General features: G+C 43.7%; 2 protein-coding genes across 16 annotated transcripts in view; one reads left to right on the top strand and one right to left on the bottom strand.

The window, feature by feature from the left end:
• TMEM218 (transmembrane protein 218) overlaps positions 1–24,986 on the top strand; it is a 364,259-nt gene that overhangs the window by 11,630 nt on the left and 327,643 nt on the right. The gene's annotated exons all lie outside the window — the stretch shown is intronic.
• The window catches only part of PKNOX2 (PBX/knotted 1 homeobox 2), a 358,017-nt gene that overhangs the window by 14,607 nt on the left and 318,424 nt on the right, over positions 1–24,986 (bottom strand). For 14 of the 15 annotated variants that reach the window (XM_077306320.1, XM_077306319.1, XM_077306322.1 and 11 more), the window contains 4 exons: positions 22,256–22,300; positions 15,716–15,845; positions 12,706–12,803; positions 8,082–8,201 (listed from right to left, as the gene is read on the bottom strand). In XM_077306320.1, coding sequence (XP_077162435.1) covers positions 8,082–8,201; positions 12,706–12,803; positions 15,716–15,845; positions 22,256–22,300 — 393 coding nt within the window. The remainder of the gene's footprint in view (positions 1–8,081; positions 8,202–12,705; positions 12,804–15,715; positions 15,846–22,255; positions 22,301–24,986) is intronic. The other variant, XM_077306332.1, reaches the window with a different exon arrangement.

The raw sequence follows: 24,986 nt of genomic DNA, 5'->3' as shown, positions 1-24,986 counted from the left end.
CCCTACAGGTCGTTGCATAAATAGGCATGGTGTATTTTTTTGGGGTCCATTTCTGGCTACTTGCTACAGTAAGCCATGTCTGCCATAAAGACCATGTAGGAGGAACGATCAAGCAGATGGCCATGAAGCCAAGGTCTGCCCGAGATGCAACAGGAGGAGGAGAATCTGCCCCAGGGCACACCTTCTGGCTCTGTGGTACGAGACTCAAAGTCTCCTGCCTCTGCTGCCGGCGCCTCTGTGCTCAGATCCCACCTTTTGGTCTTTAAGCAACTTTTGCAAGGCAAGCCTAGAGGGATTCTGGTTTAATAAAAGCTGCTCTTGATTTAAAGCCCCAGCGAGGAGCTACGATTTGTAAGCTAAAATCTATAGCAAAGTGATATTGGAGCAATTTCGCTTCACCGAAATGCATTCCTGATGGCTTATTTCTGTCTAAGCAGAAAAGGAAAGTGCTAATCGTGCGTTTTGAGGCGTTTCACGGGAAACTCTTGTTGTGCTGAACTGAATCAAGGAGCTGCCAACGGAGAATGGAGGAACTGAACGGGTCGACCCAGAGCAGAGTTACACCCTTCTAAGGCCACTGTTGCTAATGGACTCAGGAAGGCATAACTCTGCCTAGGATTGCCCTTTAAGGGCAGTGCAAAAGGCTGATGCAGCTTAATTAAAAAGGGGATCTTCTGCATAAGCCAGTAATGGGAATTCATCACCAGCCCCCCACCCCACCCCCGGTTCGGGGACACAGGAACATTGCCTGAAGGTCAGATGAGTCTACCTACAGAACACTCACAAAAATAAAGTTAACCATGGCTGAAGTCCAGCACTTCTGAAAACCTAGTGGTGATCTTGGTAGAGGAAAGTGCCGGCAAATTGCAACAGACATATGGCGACCCCATAAGGCAGGACTCACGGGAACTGTAGTCCAAGAACATCTGGAGAGCCACAGTTTGGCTGCCCCTGCCATGGGGTTTTCAAAGCAAGAGATATTCAGAGGTGGTTTGGTCACTGCCTGCTTCCGAGTGGTGACCCTTAACTTCCTTGGGGGTCTCCCACCCAAATGCTAACCAGGGCCGACCCTGCTTAGCTTCCAAAACCCAACCAGATTAGCCTAGTCTGGGCTCTCCAAGTCTGGCTGTAGTAGTATTTCCCCCTAAATACTGATTGTGAAAACTCAACGGAAGGGCATGGAAGGACTTGCAGCAGACAACTGCATGGCGTAGTACCAAGAACACCTGCAACCAGTTGCTTCTGAAATAAGAACCCTCTGCAGCGTTACCACCATCGTTGTTTTAGGGGCCCTGAGCTGAAATCTCTGGATCCTGGAGGAGACCTGAGTGAGCTGCCATTTGGGCTTGATAGTATCATTATTCGATTTCTAGACTGCCTCTCTACTATTGGGCTCAAGGCGGTTTACAACATGTAAAAAATACATAAGTACATACTTTGCTACTGACATATTTGACATTTGACAACATGCAGCCTGTTCTTCTGACTCAGTGAGACTGGAATAACAGCCTTTACTTCACTGCTGCGCAATTTCATTAATAAATTCATTAATAGGCAAGGGTGTTTTGCAAAGAGAAAGATTTATTATTTAGCTTCCTCCTTGCAGCCTGGAGGAGCAAACTGCAGTGTCGTAAATGCAGTAGGAACCTCCCTTTCCTGGCAGACTGACCCAGCTGCCTTTTAGAGAAGAGAGTGGAGGTGAGGAGAGCTCTCAGAAAGCACCCATGAAGAACAAACGCCAAGGAAGCAGTAGGTGTCTTCTAGAAAGGCCAAAAGCTATTGGCCTGTGCCCTTCCCTCTTGGTTTGCTTGTCCAATGAGGTGGTTTCTATAGCTTTGTTTCTAGGTATCTCACGCTCTCAAATCTTACTTGGTTCTTCTGAGTGCTGTGCAAAAGCTGGAGGAACTGGAGGGGGTGCCTGGGATGAGATATATGAGTCTACTGCAACTTGTGTGTGCATCGTTTAAAAACAAAGTCTGAGTCCGTTTAAAAACAAAGTCTGACTCAGACTTTGTTTTTAAACGATGCACATGCAAGTTGCAGTACGCTTATAATCTCAGAAGTGGCGCTGCCTGGTGCACAGAAGGGGAATTGTCGGTGCCTACCAATCTGCAGTTCTTATAAGAGCGTGTTCTCAATGTAATTGCAAATTTCAAGTCCTTCAGATAGTAAAAGGCAGGGTACAAAGCCCCCAGTTTTTCTTACCCCACCCTGAATCATTTTGAGAAAGGGTGGAAGTCAAAACATAAACAAATACATTCAGAAAATGGTTTACATGAATTCAGGGACTCAACTGACCAACTAAACCAGGGGTTCCCTACCACCTTTCCTGGTGCCTGCCACAGGTTTCCCTTTGGTGGGTGGGGCTACTGTCCAGAGAGCCTTATGATTGGTCACTAGAGATCAGATGAGCCAGGCAGATTAAAATTACATTGTTTTGCTGACGGCTGCCATGAGAGTGCTAGTTTTAGTCTCTCTTCCACTGCTCTTTCCCAGTGTGTTCTTAAAATGACTCTCCTTGTGCCTTGCATGTGGGCTTCCTGTGTGTGTGTGTGTGTGTGTGTGTTTCTGCCTCCTGTGGTGGCCATTCTGTTGTCGTGCCCACGACCCTTTGTCAGAATTCCACAGATGCCTATAGGCTCAAAAAGACTGGGGACCCCTGAACTAAACACTGCACTCCTTATTGAAAACCATTGTGCAGAGAAAGTGGGAGGATGGTCTTTCTTTCCATAGCAACATAAAAGGTGCCAGGCATTGACAGAGTACAAAGGAACGGGCCCTGACCTGAGGATTCCGCAGTCTCAGTTCTGATGCTCCCCCCGGGGTAGGGGGACGACAACAGAGGAATGGAAGGAAGTGAGGATAAATCAAGGGAGAAATATGCTGGATTAAGGCACAAGGATGCAGAAATGAAAATCTCTTCAGGGCTCCACACACTAAGATCACAACATGAAAAAAGGAAGGTTCACAATAGAATATCATCAGAAAAACAAGGAACCTATCCAAGGCAATATTCATGTTCTAACAATATATATATATTCAATTAGATATTAATACAATTTTATATACATGAAGAATCAACCATAACGGTTTCTAGATAATTTCCGTTTTCGCTATCATCTTCAATGGTTGAGTCCTCCGATATAAGATTGTTGTAACAATAGTGAAAGATCTAGTGTGGAAAAATCTTACAGTATTTCCTTATATATGTTTTAAAAATATCAACAGGCCATCGGCTCAAAGGTATTGGGGAATGTTAGTCAAAGACGATGGTCTAGAAACCATTATGGTTGATTCTTCATGTATATAAAAAATTGCATTAAAATTGAATATATATATATATATGGTTAGAACAAAAACATTGCCTTGGGTAGAATAAGAATATTGCCTTGTTTTTCTGCTGGTCTCCACACTGCCAAGTGCCATCACTAAACAAAGTTGTTTCATCCAACACTGTTACATAAAGGAAACCTCACCCCTAGGTGCTGTTCACGTTACTTTAAAAAGAATCTACAAACTTCCAGACGTGAAGAAACTAATTCACAGTACGATCAAGACCACGGCAAGACGTTTTTGCTGCCTTAAATGGTGAACTTCTTCACTTCTGGCCCTCTTCGAATTTTAAGTTGCTCGCGAAATACAACACAACGCACACTAAGGATGAAAACAGCAATGTACAATTTCCCAGGAACGTTTGCGTTCTTGTGGGATTTTATGTCTGAATTAACGGGTGATGCTTTTTTCTTTAAACGTTCCTTTGGGCTGGCTGTCCAGTGAGAAGACAAACGAGAGAAAGGAGCAAGGGTTGCCACAGTGCCCCAATAAAGCAGGCCACCGGATGGATTGCTAAATTAACACATGTGTGCTCACCCCAAAATCTGGACACGAAAAACATTTGGATTCAAAACTGTGCCATAAGTAAACCTCAAGCTTCAGGGATAATTGGGACAAGCAGGCTAGAATGCCCCAGAGTCTCTTTCTAACAGTGCTAATTGCATAAATCTGTATTAATTGCGGTGTAAAATGGTGCACAGGAAAATCTGCCAAGGGCCTTATAAATCCTTTGCCGTTGCAGCCAAATGTTGTGAAAGGAAGACGTGAAAATGCAGTCCTTAAGAAAACTATCCTTATGTGGGGTCCTTAAATGGAGTCACATCCGTCTAAGTCCATTGGAGCCAACGGGCTTAGAAGGGTGTAACTCTGTTTAGGATTGCACTGTGTGAGTCACCAACAAGGATGCACCGTAGAAAAACAATATCTTTCCCCTCTGCTCTTCCTGTCCTTTCTTCTCCACCTCCTGCCTCATTTTTATAGATCCCCTAAAGCAGAAGCTGTCACTGCTTCTTTTATGAATCCAGCATCAAAGAGGAAGAATAATAATTGCCCCGCTTGAGCAGATCAGCTCTAACATCCCCCTAATTCTGTATTCTGTTTCCAACAGTGGCCTGGAAAATGGCTTTGAACGCTCCAAAGCATGGGAAGGATATGACAGCCATATCTTGTTGCTTGTCTCCGACATCTGATCCTCAAAGGTATACTGCTGTTGAACATGGAGGATCCGGCGGTCTTGGCTAACAACAGCCAATAAGACTTATCCTCCATTAATATGACCAATCCATCTTGTAGGAATGCATTCTGCAAGTGGATTTTGTAGATCATCTTAAGAACCCTTGTCCCATGGCCAGTCCTAACCCTAATGATAATTAATTGCCCAGAGTTCTAGCATTAGGAGGGAGGCACAAAATGTTCCTTCTCCATGACATTCATAATGGTATCCATCGCCTACATTCTCTGTCAGTCATGCATACACACTCTTTTTTTTATATTGTTGTTGCATTTGCCTTCAGTTCACTCTTGGGAATCACAGCGCAGTGTTCCAAGTGGACTCTAATTATACCAGTTTCTCATTAGTTGGGTTTCCTGGGCAGCAAAGTAGAACTTCTAAGAGCTGGATTTAGAAACCGGCTTTTAAGCCCTATGATGCTAAAGGATGGAGGCGAATTTAAAAGGTGACTTGCATAAGAACAATCTACTCGGGCATGAGACATTTTATACATGCATTAGTTGAGGAAAATCAGTAACTTTGACAAGTTATATAATTTTGCCTACGAGGCACAGAGTTTGCAAAATGCGAACATCAAAGGCTTTGAACAAATGTGTCTGCGCTGTAATATAGAGCTAAAACCCCAGCTTTCTGGCTATTTCAAAACACTGCCTTCAGATTTCTAGTCCTTATGGGGGGAAATTGAAAACCATCAACATGAGGAAATTAAGGGCAGAGCCACTCTCTCCAGGGGATCACTGGAGAAGAAGCCCCAAACCAAGCAGCTGAAAAAACACATGTGGATGTTAAGGATTAAGTGCCTGCAGTGACAAATAAAAACCCACCTTGCCAAGCTTGTAATATCTGCAAAAAGGTGAGATGAAAAAATCTCTGATTGCATCTTGGTGTGAAACTAGATGCTTGATAAATACCAGGATCTTGTTTTCTGGTAGAAGTTCCTGTCTTGGTCCCTAGGTGGCAGAAGGAGAGTGTCCAATATGTGTCCAAACTCTCAAATATTGCTAAATCTCCCTCCCTCCCAAGGATTTGGGGAAAACATAATTGGAAGAGCCACGGGCTCTCCACTTTACAAAAACTTTATCATTAGAATACGCATAGTTTTCATGTGATTGTTACAGAGACAAACGGTGACTAAACCAGTGCTTTTTCCCCCTTTCTAGTTTTTGTATCAAGTGCAACACGCTTATGTCTGCATTGCTTGTTTGTGGCTGACCCAGCAAGGACACTTATGCCACAGTGAAGCAAACAGGCTGAAATGCAAGGGAATGAGCAGCTTAAACAGCCTATTTGGTGCCAAAGAGGTGGTCTCTCTCCACTCTAGTGATGCTTTTGACATTTAAAAAGCACCAGATGGTTTCCTAGCAGGGGATGCTTCTGGGTCGGCATTTCATGAATCAACTTGAAGTTCAGCTGAGATCTTCCCGTTGCTTCCCACCCCTAAAACACTTCATCAATATTATGAGTGACTATATGATTATGCACACAATTTCTTTTGTGTGTATTCTGCTTTTTACAACCCAAAGAGAACTGTGACTGGCCCAAGGTCACCCAGCTTGCTGCACATGCGAGAGAAGTAGGGAATCAAACCCAGTTCTCCAGGCGAGAGGCTGCCGCTTATAGCCACTACACCAAGCGGGCACTATACCAGAAGCGGTGAGAATTATCCAAAAGCTGCCAGAGAGTGGCTACAGCACTCACAGAATGCTACCACAGGATCCGCACTTTAAAGTTTAGCTCATTAAATAATCTGTTTGGTGAAAAATCAAACAGAAGAATTTCAACTTTTTAATTCCAAAACCTCAACCTGAATTTGCACAAAACTTGCATTTGAGCAGAGTAATTGCTCCGTCAGGTTAGGCCTACACCTACTGTGTCCTTTCAGTTGCTTAGCAGCTCTTGCAAAGCAAGGCAAGCAACAAAACCAGGAGATTTATGGGTCCCCTGGGAGGCCATGATCCATGGCTGCTGCATTGCAGTCTATTTGCCGGCTTGCTCCTGTCTGGCACTCGCTCTCCTTGCTCTTTTCGCTCAAGTTGTCTTCCATCCTTTTCCTGAACTCTAAATACTTGTTATTAATGTTGCTAACACAGCTGGGCTGAAATGGCATATACCTTTTGTGAAAAATTGCATCCCCTGTAAAATGATTCCTTTCAGCTATTCGGGGTGGAGTCTCACAATCGGATGAAATGATTTGCCCCTAGAAGTCCTGCCCCTAATCCCAGATGTGTTGGAATAAACTGTAGAAGAAGAGGTGGTTTTTATACCCTGCTTGTCATTGCCCGAAGGAGTCTTAAAGCAGCTTACAATCGTCTTCCCTTCCACACCCCACAACAAACACCCTGCGAGGGAGGGGAGGCCGAGAGAGCCCTGATATTACTGAAGAAGAAGAGTTGGTTCTTATATGCCGCTTCTCTCAACCCGAAGGAGTCTCAAAGCAGCTTACATTTGTCTTCCCTTTCCTCTCCCCACAACAGACACCCTGTGAGGGAGGTGAGGCTGAGAAAGCTTATGACAGGACTGCTCAGAACAGCTCTATCAGGGCTGTGGCTAGCCCAAGATCACCCAGCTGGCTGCAGGTGGAGAAGTGTAGAATCAAACCAGTTTGCCAGATTAGAAACTGCTGCTGTTAACCACTACACCATGCTCGCTCTGTAGTTAGTGGGGTAGACCCATTTCTAAGCATCCCAGGTAAGACTGGGCCAAAAGGATTGGTGAATTTTGAGGTATTTTGCAATATGCAGAAAGCGATCTTATGTCAATTTTTCAGAGAGTGCTCCAAAATGGGACAAAACTGTTTATCCATTTTGAGTGATGGATGATTGGCTACATAATGCTGTGACATCATCACACTCACTCTGTGATTCCTGATTGGCTGGGGTCGCTCAAGGAAGAAGAACGTTGCCCCAGCATATAATCCTGGCAAATGGTACCACAGCAGGAGAAGAGAAAGGAAATGAACCACAGTGAACAGGTGGGGAGAGGGGGAGACCAATGGAGACATTTTAGCAAATATTTTGGGCCCCTTGAAAGCGGTATTTTCTTAAACTGAAATGGATAAACATTTCATGCAGCCCTCGTTTTGGGTATGAAGGTACTTGCTTTTTGTGTAGTTAGTTGAACATAATAAGTTCTTTAAAGGTTGATAAGTCTGTTATTCCATGGTGTAAGAACAGCTCTTGACCTGCTCACTGGAATATGTGCACATAGGCGTGGAAGTCAATGTGCAAGAGGTGATATGCACCACTGCTGATGAGCACGGTGCTTGCACAAATAGAGAGCTGAAACTAATCCACAGGAAGGGGCTGCTCTGTTTCAATCACTGGCCAACAAGATAATGGCCGCCACATTGCCTGGCTTTAAACCTTGTCCGTGTCTGTTGCGAAGATGTTTGTGCTTACCCCAGATAAGCAAGCTGCCTCATAAACAGACAGTGAGAATCCTTCAGACCAGCCTCTACTTAATGGAGAACGATCCCAAGGGGTTAATCGCTCAGACACACTTGTTGACTTTCTCTCACCATAAGATGCTGAAAGAGCCAGGAGCGCATGATATTCGTGGCATGCTTCGGCAGGACTCCCCGTTTGTTCTTTGACTTTTTATCTTCGCTGTCAAGAAGAGAGGTCAGGTCCAGGTTAACCTACAGGGCAGGCAAAGAGAAAGAAAAGCTTCAACAACAATGCAGGTGGTGGTGGTGGGGAGACGGGAGGCTGGGTTGCCATGGTGACGTGGTTCACAATGTCGGCCTGATTTCATGGTGGTTCCGTGAGGATTCACAGCGTCGTGCTGTTCACAGCAGCAAGACCAGAACTACCTTAGGAGGAACTAAAAAAACAAACAAAACCCCAGTCTCTCTTGTGTGTCTGGATTTTGGGGCGAGGTGCACAACTTCAATCAGGGGCACAACTCTGGGCTGCTTTCCCAAACACAAATACTGTGACAAACACCAGCTTCAGGGAACCATCTGAAGTTGGGAAAAGAGAGACGAAACCCCAAGACAGACAAAATAGTGAGATCTCTTCCTACATTTTATCTACAGAGTTTGGATCAAAGTTTGTTACAGTTGGGCATCATACGCCGGGAGATGGATGAGACAGGGTTGGCCACACTGTGGCTCTCCATATGCCCATGGATTACAATTCCCATGAACATGCTGGCAGGGGCTCATAGGAATTGTAGTCCTTGAACATCTGATGAGCCACAGTTTGGCCAGTCTTGGATAAGGGAAATGACAGGCAGCTAATTTGAGTCAAGCTCAACAAAGACTAGCCCCAGTACTTATTAGTGCTAGGAATCAGCCTTGAAACATATATGAGCTAATTATAAAAGAGAATGTCATTCTGGGAGAGCTAGTGTGGTCTATGGCATGGGTAGTCAACCTGTGGTCCTCCAGATGTCAGTGGACTACAATTCCCATGAGCCCCTGCCAGCAAATGCTGGCAGGGGCTCATGGGAATTGTAGTCCATGGACATCTGGAGGACCACAGGTTGACTACCTCTGGTCTATGGTATACAAATGTTCTGATGAGATCTGATGAGACATCTGATCTGATCTGATGAGACATAGTTAACATGTCCAACCAACTAGGAAGCTCGCTGAGCATTCTGTAGGCCAGTCGCAATGTCTTGCATACTTCACAGAGGGGGTTGTGAGGATAAAAGTGGGGGATCATGTATACGACCCCGAACTTTGCAGAGGAAAGGCGGTCAACAAAATCAACACAGACAAATATTTCAACAGGTACTTACTTCCAACTAAATGATTTTTTTAAAAAAATAGTCTTTTTCTCCTTGAAATATGTTTTTAAAATACCCTTCAGTCTATTAATCAGTTTAAAAAAAATGTGTAATTCTCAATAGGATTATTCTCAGGACAGCAGAGAAACATCTTTAAAAAAACAGCTGATAAAAAGAAAATGCAAAGATCTGAAGAAGCAGAAAAGAGAGGAGTTTTAATGAGGTTGCGGGAAACAGGAATCGGAACGCCAAGTTAAAAAACACGCACACACCTTTCTTTCTTCCTTCCTTCTTTCCTTTTTTTTAGGTTCTTCATAAAAACATTTCTTCTGCATGAATTAAACATCAGGATGGCAGCCCTGTGTCAGGTATAAATGATTCCCCCAGGTGCCGCTTGGGATGTATTGCGAGGCCTAGGCTGAATAAATTACCCAGGCAATACAGAAATAACATTAAGAGTGCTTGTCCAGGGCTCCATCTGTGACACAATATTCCCAGCATACTTGTATTCCAACAGATCTGATCAATTTCCCTCTAAGATCTGAGCTAGCAACAACTCTTACACATTAAAAAGAGCTGAGATTCTGGTTCTGTTTTCCCCCCTCATCTCCACGTGGAGAGCTGAGAGAAAAGACGAGAAATTGGGGATACGGCAGCCCCGTCAAAGCCTCTTCCCCCCCCCCCAAGAGTTTTATTCAGCTTTGTAAAATATGAAATAATAAATGCTCTACTGTGGGGACAGGGCCAGAGAGATTTTAAAAGAGCTTGGAGACTGATCTGGTGTAATTGTGGTCCCGCCAGCGCTGACTCAGTAGGAAATGTCAGTATTTCAATGCACGCACTTCTGTTCGGTTTTTTTAAAATCTTAGTTTGGGTAGTAGGAACTGTATGATTTGCCTCTCATGAATATAAAACAGAGGAACGGAAAACTAGGATTGATCTCAAGAAATAGGTTAGAATTTCTACATGTAAAATTCAGATGGGGACACTAAGGGGAAATACGGCTATCCACAATTATTATCAGCATCAGGGATGCCCAGGAATGGGCTGAGGAACTAAAGTCCGTCACAAATTTGGGTTAATTCGTGGTTCACAAAGCGATGTTTGTGAACTGAAGGACTGCCACAAACTTCCACAAATTTTGATATAGTTTGTGGTGGTTCGTTTCTGCTCCCCACCACTCAGATATTTGGTTTAAATGGCTCCGAGCCATTTAAACTACTGCTTCTGTTCCATGTGAAAAACCTCAGGGAGTAGAAAGCAGGGGTTTCCACACAGCTGTTTGGAAACCCCTGCTTTCTGCTCCTCACAAAAGGCATTAAATGGCTCCTCAAACTGATACAAACCAGTTATTTTTGCAAACCGGCTAAACCACAAACCATGAATTGAATCACAAAAATGCAGTACTCTCATGTTATTATCTGGATTTTTCAAGTATCAGATTGATTTTAATGTCTCCCAGCTACAGACCAATGAGTTTTTGAAGAGGGTTGAAGGTGGCATCATAGTGATGGTGAAAAGTGTTGTCAAGTCACAGCTGACTTATGACAACCCTGTGGGGTTTTCGAGGCAAGAGATGTTCAGAGGTTGTTCAGAGATGTTCATTGCCTGCCTCCATGACTCAACCCTGGTATTTCTTGAAGTTCTCCCATACCAAATATTTGCCAGGGCTGACTTTTTAGTTTCTGAGATCAGGTTAGCTTGGGCTAGCCTGGTCAGGGCAGTTATCACAGAGGTCTGTATATTTTTGGTTTGTATACTCATCTCACTGTTGTGGATGGTCTTTTTTTTTTTTTTTTTTGCTTCCCAAGACCTTGGTCTCTTGTTGTCTACCCACCCCATTACTATGGCTGGGTCTGTTTCGGTTTCCCAATATCTTTGTATCTTTTTTTCCCCAGTGGCAGCCTCAACCTTCAGGTAACCTGTCATCCAAGAAATATTTGGGTAGTCACTGCTGGAAACAGAAAGCTGGGCTAAACGGACCTTTGGCAGAAAAGGACTCTCATTACATGGAGCTGCCATTTGCAGTAGTAGAAACAGACTTTGCAAAGTATGTAAAGAGAGGCAGTCGTCGCTTCTTATGGTGATAACATGATCCTTTGAAAATTAAGTTAACTCTTTTTGACATAGCGCTGTCATAATTGGCATCGGTTCACTATGAACTCAGACGGAGAGATTTCTAGGAAGGTGTCTAATTATCTCCCATTGTTTCCAGATTTATTAAGCATGAGCTTCTTTAAGGCTCCTCCCTAGACACAAAATCAAAGCAGAGATTTGTTCATTGTTATCTGACACAGATTCTCCTGAATCAGCTAAAATCCTTTTCAAATAAAATGTAAAACATATTTATTGGTAATTAAATCCTGGCCAACTGAAACTGTCATGCTCCGATCCCAAGGGAAGCCTACAATTCCCAAGCCACCATTTTTGCTCTCCATTTCCTGACCCTACTGGGTCGAATTAACAAGCTAGCTCCTCCATGCTTCTATAGTCCGGCCCTGCCTGCAGAATCCCACCCCAATCTCAGAGTGCTTCAGAGGTTTGTATGAGAAATCAGAATTCCAATAACTGAACATCCAAAGGAACATGTCATAATAGGCATTGATTTATTAGAAGCCCACCTTTGTTAGCATGTGGGACACCCATAAACTAACTCAACTCATCCCTTAGCTGCAGTACTTCAAGGCAATTTAAAGAATGCAAAAGGAAGTTTTGTTGAGAATGGGAATGAGTGGGGAAAGCCATAATTATGCATCTAGAGCATCGCTAGAGGTACAAGATCACTTCTGACACTCTTTATTTCCTGCTTCCGCTCCCCCCCCTGTACAAAAGAAGAAATTGTTGCCCAAAGCAGTATATAGTACACCATCAAAACCAAGTCACAGTGTTAAAAAAAATCTGTACTACAATAAAGAATCCAGCAGTATAGCAGAGGGAAGATAAAAACAAACAGGAGCAGAAACAGTCTACTAAGAAGAGTTCCAAAGCCAGAAGTGAAATGAGAGGTGTTAAGATATTGTCCAACTATCCTCAACATGGGTCCTGTTAATGTGGTCCTTACTTCCTTCCTGAGACTGGGGGATAAAATTCCCAAGGTTTGAAATGAAACAAGGAAAAATACCCCAAGGATCTCTGAGTCATTCCTTGCCAGCTGGCTGACAGGCAATGACTGACACACGTAATGCAAAACACATGTGATTGTCCCCTGCCCAAAGGTGCTTTGCCACAGAAATTATTCCGCAATAAAAATCTTGACTGATGATCTTCACCACTTTCTCTCTCTGAACTACAGAAGAGTCAGATATGCGAAACCTGGCAGACTCCCAAGACTTCCTTTCCCTCAAAACCTTCAAAAGAAACGAGTGCCTTCATCATCTTTTCTCCGCACCTTGTGCTCTTGGCCTTACCTGCGTGTTCTGGATCTGTATAGCACCCTGTGGGATTGCTTGGGTTACCACCTGGCCCTGAGACGTTACCATAGTTACAGGCTGGTAAAGGGCTCCACCTGGCAAAGAGATACGATTCACAGCAGAGATTTAGGGAATCAGCAAACATCTATTGGCAGGGGAAAAAAAATGTTTAAGCCAGACTCATTTATTTGAACTGTGGAGGGCAGCCCGTGCCAAAAGGGCTCTACATCATCATCTTTAAACTGAAAGAACCTACAGGCAGTCCATCAGTCTTAAGAATGAGACTGGACAGAAAACATTTGTTTCTGTCATTAACGGCAGGAGACTTGTGCAAAGGAAACGGTATCCATCTCGTCCAAAGTCTAAAGAACTGTCTGACGGAAACCTCTTGTGAGTAAAGACAAAAAGGATCAAGACAGACACAACACTTAAGGGTGAAGACAGGTGTAATGTGAGGTCCTTGGGTCACTTTCTTGACAGAGAAAATAGCAATTTATTACCACCCAAATGCTTTATGTTTCTCACAGGTTCTGTCTACTTATTCCTTTCCTATGCAGTCCTTGTCTCAGTTACCATGTTAAGCTTCCGTGAAGGCCTCATGCTAAGACACTGACTGGTTCTAAGGCCATTTTGGCTGCACGATCTTCCATGGGCATTTTTAGGGGAATATTTATTTATTTATTCATTTATATTATTTCAGTTTTTAGCCTGCCACTCCCAATCGGCTTGTGGCGGGTTATATAATCCCACAATCGTGGTCCAATAAAACATAATACAATAAAACAATAACCCATTAAAACCTCGTATCCAGGTGGCAAGTTCCTGCTCGATATGACTATGTATCTATCAGAGGTAGCCTGGGGTATGATGTTCAGAGCCAGATGATAATGCTCCGACCAGAGAGGGGGCCCCAACTTGACTCTAGCACTGGCCCCAACCATAGACCTGGTGGAAGAGGTCTGTTTTGCAGGCCCTTCGGAAAGCAGAAAGAATCGCCAAGGGCCAAAAATCACCAGCAAATTACTACCCACAGAGCATGAAGCCCTGCAGGGGGCATAGGGTGATAGGCAGCCCCTCAGATACGTGAGTCCCAGACCGCCCACTAGTACTAGTGAGCAAAAGAACTTGCTGAAGGGCCTTTCTGGGTTCATGACTTTAGCTACTCCCACCTTTCCTAAAGGGAGAAGATGGAGATTCTACCCTAAAGCAACACTGGATGGTTCCTATTTGCTTATAGGCTTGTGGAATGTTGAGGACCTTCAGGTGGCTGTTTACTGTAAGCTGTTGGAACATCTATGTAGGAGTAAGTTCTGTGTATTCCCACTTATTTGCTAAGAAATCCTCAGCCTTAGTTTTGCTGCTGGGGAAACAGTAGGGCAGGGGAACCCTGGCTTCCTTTAGTTATACTTCCTCACAGTCTAATTTGCCTCACAAGGCTACTGGAGGGGAAGGAAAAGATTTAAGCTGTCCCCATGGAAGGCACGGTACAAATGAATGAATTAAATTTGAAGGACAATGTGCATAGTAGCAGGCTTTGTCATCTTTTTTACAGTTGAGAACCCCCTGGAACATTCTCCAGGCTTTGAGAAACCCCAGAAGTGGCACGATCCTGCAGAATATGGGAAGCATAGCTGTGGACACGCCCACCCGGGACCCCTCCCCACCCTCTTCGGGCCCATCCTTGTCCATTTTGGTTGGGAAGCATAGCTTTGTACACACCTACCCAGGGCCTCTCCCCTACCCACCCCCTCCAGGCCCATCACTGGTCATTTTGGGAGATGGGGCATGTCAACATGATCATATATGGTCATATCACCTGACAGATGTTTAACATATTTTAAAAAAATATATAAATATTAATTAACTCCCACCCATTTGGGAAACCCTTCCAGAGGCATCAAGAAACTCCAGGGTTAAGACAACCTGGTGGAGTGGTTAGAACATCAGACTTTGACTTGGAAGACCCGGGTGTAAATCCCATTCTGCCATGGAAGTTTGCTGGGTAACCTTGGGCCCTCACTCAGGCTTTCGGTCCCCTTGGGGAAGAAAGCTGGGATATGAATGAAGCAAATAAACAAATGCTAACATATTTTTTATCCAATCAAACTCAAGCTTTTAAGATGGTCTCAGAGTGCACCCTTAGATGGAGGGCTTATGCCCCTCCCCTGGAAACGACATCCTATAATGAGAGGGGTGATAACTGATGTACGCATATGCCCCTATTTACCAAGGAGAGTATATATTTCCTGGCATCTATTCTTGCTAAATTGCAGCCTGCGTTCCTGCCTTTTAGAACTGCCTTGTTAACACATTGTTAGTTTAAGCTGCTAGCGCTGGCATTCGTCAGGGTCCAGCTCCCTCTCCCCGGGGTCTCTGAGAAGTTATATTTCTGAGCAGGCAAGTGGTGCCTCTTGTCTCTAACGTACATGCATTGAAATGCACGCATGTGAGCCCACAGACACCATGCTGTGTTTTAGGCTGCTGTTTCACACAGGCGCAGCTGCTGAGGTATATATTGAACTGCAATTCCGTAGTGTCAGACATTTATATCTCCTCCCCACCCTTAATATATTTTAACCCAAACCACAACCATCTTGACTTTCAAATCAATGGTAGAGAGGCTATTGCAGAGTAAATGAATATGGTCTACAACAGACTGTGGCGGGATGGGAGAAGGAGGGGGAGGATCGGACGTTGTGAAAATAAGGGTGTTACAGCATTTCCCTTATTTTCATTCATGAAAGGTCAGAGGGAGCATGCGACTGGCATATCTGTGTGTAAGAGTTAGTGGAGGAATGGGGTGTATGTCCAAGGGAAAAAGAGCGCGGGGAGACATTTTGCCAAAACAAACGACCCCCCTAAACAAAACCATCGGCCAGTTTTTTTTTGCAGATTTCCCTCCGGATTATACATAGTTCAAAATCGAGTTATCTAAGGGAGTTAAAAATACCAAGCATGCAAAAGATGCAACTAACATGGTCACTGACGTATGCTCCACGCCTCCCACCTGACACAACTTGTGAGTTGACCGTCGTCATGGAGATGTTCCCCTGCTGCAGTGCTGATGCAGGTACCACAATTCCTTGGGGGTTGCCAGATACTGCAGTCATTGAGTTAGGAGAATTCTGCAGCATATCCTAGAAAGAAGAGGGATTTGGGGGGGAAAAAGAATTCAGCACGTTGTCCATCTGAAGACCCCATACTCAAAGCAAAAGAACCCGGTCCAGGGTTATCCTTAACAGCACCCTACATTTTATCCCAGGATGATTTCTCAGATTTGAGTATATGAAAATGAGGAAAATATCCATTCTACTAATCAGTACAGAAGTTTATGCATATTATTCTTACATCCCTTATCCTCTTGTGAAGATCAATTCTATGGCTTGGATCCTGTCAAAAATTGATGGAATTATTTCTGCCAGAGAACTGCTGCTCTTCTATTTCTTCCCTTCTGCTGTAGCTCATGATGCCTCCAAAACGCTGCTTCTAGGGCAGGGGTGGTCACAACCTGTGGTCCTCCAGATGTTCATGAACTACAATTCCCATGAGCCCCTGCCAGCAAATGCTGGCAGGGGCTCATGGGAATTGTAGTTCATGAACATCTGGAGGACCACAGGTTGACTACCCCTGTTCTAGGGGACAGGGGGCCCACCCACAGGAACAGCATGAGCCTACCATGGAGGTCTGCCGTGCAAAGAGATGAGAAGTTTGCGAAAATCACACCCCTCCCCCTTGCATGCATGAAAATGATCATTAGATCCAAGCATTAAACTATGCATTAATTTATTTATTAACGTCATTTATAGTCTGCTTTTCTCATTTTGACTCAAGGTGGATCACATAGAGTGAGTCTATACTAGCCTTTGTCAACTTTTTTTACCATTGAGAAACCCCTGAAACATTCTTTAGGCTTTGAGAAACCCCAGAATTGGTGTGATGGTGCAGCATACGGTTGGGAAACATAGCTGTGTACATGCCCGTCCAGGGTCTCTCCCCATCCCACCCCCTCCAGGTGCGTCACTGGCCATTCCCACCCATTCGGGAAAGTCTTCCAGGGCTGTCAAGAAACCCCAGGGTTTTATGAAAATCTGGTTGAGGAAGTCTGGTCTATACAGTCAACAAGATATATAGATTTGGGTTGCAGAACCAACCAGAAATATAAAGCAGAATCTAAGCAAAGTGTGCTTACACATCACATCAAATGATGCAAAAATTAAACACAGCTATCTAGACCACAGTCCCTAATGATTTATCCAAGTAACTTTTGTTACAATGCCAATTCTGGAACTACGCTCTAACTACTACATACATTGCCTCTGGAAGAAGGGCTATGTGGAAAGGCCAATGGTTCTGCAAAATACTGTTCATACTACTGCTATAATGAACGAGGCGTATTACTGTTATAGTTCTCACCCAGTTATAACTTGTGAGAGTCCTGAGGGGGGGGGGTGATGACAACATAGGAGGGTGCTGTTGACACGACTGCATTATAATGATGGCAATTTTTAACTTCATTTTTCTCTTTCCAGTTGCTGAACTGGCAGCAAGAAACAGGAACTAGGGAGATCTCCTGCCCCCTGTGACCACCCTACCATATTACAACTCTACTACTACTACTACTACTACTACTACTACTACTACTACTACTACTACTACTTTTTTGCATGCCTCTGTGGTACAAGCTGTGCTTTGCATGAACAAAGTCCCTGGCTCAGTTCCTGTCATCACCAGTTTTTTTAAAAAAATATGACCACAAGAAAGAAAGCTAGATAAGACCTTGGAGGGCTGTAATTGGTCAGAGAACACAACACTAATCTAGTTTGGTATAAGGCAAACTAATATGAGAATGCAGGTTAAATCCCCAGCACTTCTAGTCACACAGGGGAATTTCTGTTTCAAAGAAGCCAGCGTCAACAAATCCCTCAAATTACAAGGGTGGGATGTAAGACCTAGAAGACCCAGTCATGGATTATCACTACTAGACCAGAGGGACCCTTTTCCAGAAGACAATTACCTAGAACTCTACAACCTCTGCCAGTTTTTTTTCTAGATTCCTGAAAGAGCTTTACATATGATTAGGCAGCCCATTAAAATTAAGGAGATTTAGGCAGTATATATGCAAGCTAGCAGCCAAGTGTTGCCCTCTGAGGACAGATTGTTCCTTTAACCAGTTTGTGGAAACTAAATCAGTGGAATGAATGAACGTGAATAGAACTGGCATGCCTTTCACAATGCAGCTGTGTTTGGCTGCTCAGGTCTGCCATATACTTTCAAAAACTCAATTAAAGGATGCTAACGGTAGACAAGATTGGAGAATAATTACAAATCCAGATGTGTATGAATGCAGCTGATACACTGTTAGGGGTGGGGCAGGGACAGGGAAGATCGGAGCAAGAAAAGGAACCCAGAAAGAGAACAAGAAATGTGAGGCTCATAAGAAATATTTTTTCCATTAGGTTTTCTGATGGAAAACCAGGGGAAATCTGGGCAACAGTGAAAAAACTCCTTTGGAATGTGAAATACATTTTAAGGCAAGGTTTTCCTCAAAATGTTTAGTATGAAACAGGAAAACACAACATATTTTCAAGAATATTTTTGTTTAAATGTAAATAATTTTGCTTTAATGTCTGAGCTATAGTATAATGTGTTTAATGATTAAATATTTACTAAATAGTTCAAGGTCTACAGTTTTATGAAGTTTAACGTGATATCCAAATTTGATAGCAGTCCTATCTATTGTATGAAAATGCTGATGCCCCCAAAATACACTTTATTTAAAGCTACAGAATTATTTAAAGCTACCTTCAACTTTCTTTTCTGCATCTCAGATACCAAAAAAGGAAGATAAATATTCCAAAGTAGCGTTTTCTTCTAGAAAACCAAAACGTTTATACTTCTCAACTCCGTAAATATTCCAAACAGTATAATTTAATATGCTAAGTTATATATAATGTATTTTAAATTATTAAGACAGTAAAACAAATATAGGTTTAATAGAAAAATCTAAGCAGTGCATATATTTCTCTAATTTTTTTAAGGAAAAAACATTTTCCCCAATCATGTCATCATTGCTTTGAAATTTTCCATCTCTAAAGGGGACATCAGTTAATTTTCTTAAACCTGACTTTTGTTCATGACCCCTTATTTAGGAAGAATGCAGATTATAATCTATATAAATATCTGTAAACACTGAAGGAGAAAATAGTAGCGATTCCAGATTATTCTGATATAAGGACCATTAATTTATTGATCTGTTAATGAGAACATCTTTACTCTGCATTTCTTCAGTTACTTTAAGCCAGGTTTGCGCAGTAGCACCTTAAATTCCATAAAGCAGAAATAATTATTAAAAATAAATAAAACAACTCACAGGTTTCAAACCCCCCCCCCCTTTTCAGTTGTCTTGGACAGATTACCACATGGGGGCAGTGTGAGACTGTACAGGCATCGGGGTAAACTTTCACTGTCCAGATTCCTCTCATAGGCCTTACACTGCCTACCCCTGACCTAAACCAGTGTGGGTTCCAGAGCTGAGTAAATCCAGGCCCTTCTGATCCAGCCACCTTTCTGAGCATCATAAGAGAACTGCACAATGCCCCCCCCTTTTTTTTAGCCCAAAAGCAAACCAAACAATCTTTCTGTCCCCCGTTATGTTTACTATGTTCAAATACATGCCTATCAAGGCAACCCAAATTCTGCAACAGATGTAAATTAGGCAAATGAGGCTCATTTGAATACATTTGCACAGTTCGCTCAGATCTTGTGAGAAGGGCTGAGAGCTATGCAGAGTCTATACCACTGGAAGTCCCGCTCAGACTTTTCTGGCTTCTGTCATATTACCTACAGCCTTCCAAGCTTGTCATTTCAGAGCCTGTCATTTAAGAAGGAAACTTAGAAAGAAAGAAAGATCCATCTGATACCAAACTTGGGGGCTTTCCGCACCGGGATCCTTATAGCAAATTGTTTGCTGAACGAAAAATCGCCATTTAAAATAGTGGAATTCGTTGTTATGCATACCTGACTTTGTAGTGGAATCCAGTTGCGTTTTGTAGCGTTTCCCACAAGCTTCCGGTCTCAGCAAAAATCGCTAGAAAGGAAGCGCTATTGCCGAGCTCGTCCCGCCCCTGGCTGTCAAGCAGCCAATGGGCAGCCGTTAGCATGCTCCCAAACAGCCCCTTTCCCTTTAAGAAAGGGTTTTTTTTTAAAAAAACACACCCATTGCAACGAATATGTGTTGATTCGTTGCAACGGAGAGACCCATCAGCTGGCAGGTGTGTTTGAGCTGTCGTTTCATCGTTGCCATGCTCCCCCGAGTGAAAAAAAAAATCCCCCCCCCTCACGGGCCCGATTTTCGGCCGAAAACAGTGTAAAAAATAAAGGGAAAATACATCAGCAAACGGGCTTCTCTGTTGTTTGTGCTTAGTGACTAAACAGCTCTGGGGAGGGACTGAAGCCGGGGAAGCCTCTAAACAGAGGCTCGCTGGTGGGTTGATCTCCACTCGCTCGGAGAAAAAAAAATGGCGATCGCTTCTCCGGAAGATCAAAGGAGAGAGCCAGGGGGAGGGACTTTGTAGAAACCACAACAATGATAACGCACAGAACTTTTCCGCTAGTGTTGCAGATTGGTTGCAGGAGTGTATCGCTTTCCAGAGGGTGAATCCACTTTTGGGGATTTCCCTGAAAGCGCTACAAGGAAGCGCTTTTTGCGGATTGGTTTCAGGTGTGTGGCAGATTGTCAACGACGTTGTGCATAATGGCAAATCAGTAGCGTTTTCAATTGGCAACCATTGTGCGATTTTGAAGGCGTGCGAAAAGCCCCTTGTTGTCCAGACCTGGTTTCCGTGCTTGCATTTGCATCTGGAATGGACTACATGCATCGATAAATGGTTGAAGAACAAAAAAGACGCTTTGAACATTTTCAAACCGTATGGTTTCTGTTACAGAATTTCTGTGTATTTTCCCCATGGGTTAAAGAGCAGCTTGGGTGTATGTGTACAACTTACTCTCGGGAAATACTAAAAGGAGAAAGGGTATACAACCCCGCTAACAGCCCGAATACAAATTGCTCCCACCCACCAGCTGCTTTTAAGCGAATCAATCCATCAATGGGAGATTGATTTCCATATCTCCTGAGATCACATCCTGTTGAGTTCTCCATGCAGCTGTCTGGAGTGTATGAAATGTCTGGGAACTCTGGATATCCCAAAACTCCTGAAGTTAAGCAGGTGCAGACCTTATCAGGTGGGAGGCTGCCAGGAGGCCCTTGTAAGCACGAGAGCTTACGTAGCGGACAGAATTTTGGACTAGGGACTGGGAGAATTCTCTGCTCAGCCAAATTGGGTGAATGTGGGCAGTCCTTGTTTCTCAAACCTACTTCCCAGGGGACTGCATCAATAAAATGTAGGTGGGGGAACCATGAATGACACACTTAGCACCTTGCAAGAATGATGGTATAAAGATGGAATAGAAAGTTAAAATGAAATGGAATAAGTGTTTTTAAAAAATCTTGTTTTATCCAGCTTTCCAATTCAAATTCCCTTCAGCGTGGTGTACAACGGCCATCAGTTGTGGCAGCAGTAAAATCCCCCACAGTTGTTAGGAAACCATGTAGAGTACTTTCCTAATGCCACGACCTTTTAATACAGATCCTCATGTTGTTGTGACCACCAACCACAAAATTAGGCAAGTGTTCTTTCACAGAAATTAAACCGAAACTGACCAATGGCATGAAGATCCATTGTTCATGATTGTATATAAATTGGTTTTTTTCCAGGGTTTCTCAGTTCAATTCTGTCTCTTGTTCCACCATGCTGATCTCATTCTTTTCCGCTGCTCCAGACAGACGAACGCTCGATCTACCCCGCAAGGCTGTTGTGTGGATGGCCAAGCTGCTTGCCCTGCTGTGACCCCAGTGAAAGGGTCGTTCTACCCCCAAAAGGGTCCCGATCACCAGATTGAGAACTACTGATGTAGACAATCAACCCCTGTGGGAAGACCAACCCAACAGAAAACCAACCCTGCAGAGCTTAGCAGATGGCAATGAGATCTGTCCATTAACCCCACCATCGGTATGTTGAACATACCCAAACACAAAGTGGAGTGAATGCCCTAGAATATAGGATATCCCCCATGGCTATTAAAGCAGCCATGAAACCCTGAGCTACTGCGGATAGCAACGCCTCAGCTGAAGCATTTCCATCAGCCAAATACTAAATAAATGTCCAGAGGGTCTTCAACATCAGGTCTGTAAACATCTTTATCAGCACATGCAAATTAGGTGTGGGGAATCCCCAGTATATTTCAGGTGTCCAGAACCAGATTTTTTAAAAACCATAATGCTGAAAACAGGCACCTTGCCAGAAAGAAAACCTGCCAAGGGAGATGTAGTTCTGATGAACAATTGTGACTTCCCTTCCACATTGATGCCTGTGCTGATGTGGAAATGGCCACAGTTGTCCTCATTGCCCCATTATATCTCGGTGACGCAAGCTAGCCCAGTCTTCTAGGACTTTATCCCAGACAGTTGTACAGTTTGGATTGCACTAACCTGGTATTCACCTGGAATAACAACCTTGGTAAGAGGCCATTCACCCTGCCAAAGAGAAAAAGTTCAGCAGCCAGATATTCCATAACTGGGAAACTGTGCCCTAAAACAGGGGTAGTCAACCTGTGAGGTCCTCCAGATGTTCATGAACTACAATTCCCATGAGCCCCTGCCAGCAAACGCTGGCAGGGGCTCATGGGAATTGTAGTCCATGGACATCTGAAGAACCGCAGGTTGACTACCCCTGCCCTAAAATGCCCTGCAGAAGCCATAGCAAAAGAGATGCTCCAAAAGCTTCTCATGACGAGGATGTCCACTGAACCTCTGTAATATGTTGCTGATGACTCAGCCTTGAGACCGGTACAAGCCATCTGCTCTTTTTGGCTACCACTGGCCTGGCATGAAAGACGTGCCTCTTGCGGAAAGTGCGCTGAGTGTATGCTGTGAAATTCTCTTCCAGGAGCCAGCCACGGTATCAGCACACAGCTTGCAGTGTTGGGAAAGCCCCAAAGTAAATGATGCAGAATCGAATCATTCAATTATTAAAGAAGACATTCTTGTCATTGTTTGGGATAAAGGGGTCAGCATTCAATTAACACTTTGGCACCGCTGATTAAATATTTGTCTTATCTGAGTAAACCCATAAGGCATGACATTACTTTCTCAACATCGTTCACGATGCACACAGTAAACAATCTCTGGCTCCCAGGAAACACAAAACCTGAGCAAACAACTCAGCACTGAATAAAGTGTGCATGTGTGTGCGTGTGTGTGTGTGGGGGGGAAGGTTAAATTCTTTTTTAACGTAACATTTATGAATCTGTTTTGTAGATGAGACCCTTAACCCTTACTATCCAAGGTCCTGAGCTGTGCTGCTGAGCTGCTCAAAGGAAAGCCACCCTCATTCAGGCCAGCCTCACTGGAGCCAGGACTGTGGTTTACTGAACATCTGACACTGACCCCAGTAATGTGGGAAGAGCCCATCTGCTGCCTGACTGGGTCAGCACAGTGCAGTTGTGCCGGGTCTCCACCATGCCCCCGCAGACATGATAACGGGGAAGGGCTTCATTCACCGGTCACGTGCACTGGTGAGCTGCCACATACTGCTTGGTGCTCCTCTAATTGACACCTTAGGCCATTGCCTTGACCCACCTAATAGAAGGACTGGCTCTGAAAAGGGTGTGAGTGCCATCAAGTCCCAGCAGGGGTTTCAAGGCAAGAGTCCAACCAAGGTAGTTTTCCACTGCCTGGCTCTGGGTAGTGATCCTGGAAATCCCTGGTGGTCTCCTACTTAGCTTCTGGGATCTCATGAGAACAGGATAGCCTGGGCCATCCATGTCAGGACTCTTAACCATTTAATTTTCCAGGCATTCTCGTTCTTATGAGTGCAAAGTCCGTTGCACCCAGGAATACAATAGGCGCTAGCATGTACATCTGCACTGCGGCCTTCCTGAGTTCGACCCCTCCTCCCCCCACCGTATTTCAGATTGTTCTTCATGTATCTCAGATTGTTCTTAGCATAAAACGGGGAGATCCTTGCTTCTCTGGAAATGACCAAGTTGAAAAAGAACAAAATGTTCATAATCAGAATCCCAGTCAAAGATTTGCAGTGTCCTTCTGTTACTATGTTTTACCAGTAGTACTACCATACCTTGAAGGTTGCATCTTTCAAAATCTGACTTGTATGTGAATACATGTGCAGTGAGAATTTAAAATTCTGTCCATGTGCTCACTAGACAAACAGGCTTATTCAAATGTTAATAGAAAGCAAACATAACAAGACTGCAAAAAATCAAATTTGAAAAACCTGAATTCATTTTTCCCCAAAAGCAATAATTCAGGTTGATGGTGGTGAGGAGAAAGGATTATATACTTACCACATGTGGTAGACTCATAGTTCACTTTTATAACGTGACTGAACATTACAGCATTTCTTTTATTCAGTTATCTGACACAGCAACTTTGCCATTCAAATGATGTGTTATCAGAAATCATTATAAGCATATGGAAAAGTTTTTGTTGCACAGCAAAAATGCTATGAATTAAAAATTATGAACTCTGAACCCTCCCCATGATGAAGAAACAATGCAGAGACATTGTACAACCCAAAGGGACATTTATAGTGTCCAGAATCCATCTGAACAGACTCAACATCTTATCCTTTCCTTTGATGATGATGATGAATAAGAAGAAGAGTTGATTCTTATATGCTGCTTTTCTCTACCCAAAGGAGTCTCAAAGCAGCTTACAATCTCCTTCCCTTTCCTTTCCCCACAACAGACACCCTGTGAGGGAGGTGAGGCTGAGAGAGCCCTGATATTACTGAAGAAGAAGAGTTGGTTCTTATAAGTCGCTTTTCTCTACCCAAAGGAGTCTCAAAGCAGCTTACAGTCGCCTTCCCTTTCCTCTCCGCACAACAAACACCCTGTGAAGGAGGAGAGGCAGAGAGAGCCCTGATATTACTGAAGAAGAAGAAGAGTTGGTTCTTATATGCCACTTTTGTCTACCTGAAGGAGTCTCAAAGCAGCTAACATTCACCTTCCCTTTCCTCTCCCCACAACAGACACCCCAACATCAGGTTATAAACAGATCCTAAATCTAGTTTTAATGTAGATGTCAGAATCACAAGGCATTTCCAGCACTGCTGGTGTTAATAAGGAGGGATACTGAGTGAAGGCTGAAGTCTTTATTCAAATCATGATAATCCAGAAAGAGCCCATATTTTGCCAACAGT

Source organism: Paroedura picta, chromosome 12 (genome assembly GCF_049243985.1).
Source record: "Paroedura picta isolate Pp20150507F chromosome 12, Ppicta_v3.0, whole genome shotgun sequence".
Lineage (NCBI taxonomy): Eukaryota > Metazoa > Chordata > Lepidosauria > Squamata > Gekkonidae > Paroedura > Paroedura picta.
Note: the sequence above shows the minus strand (reverse complement) of the source record. Positions and strands in the feature narration are given on the sequence as shown.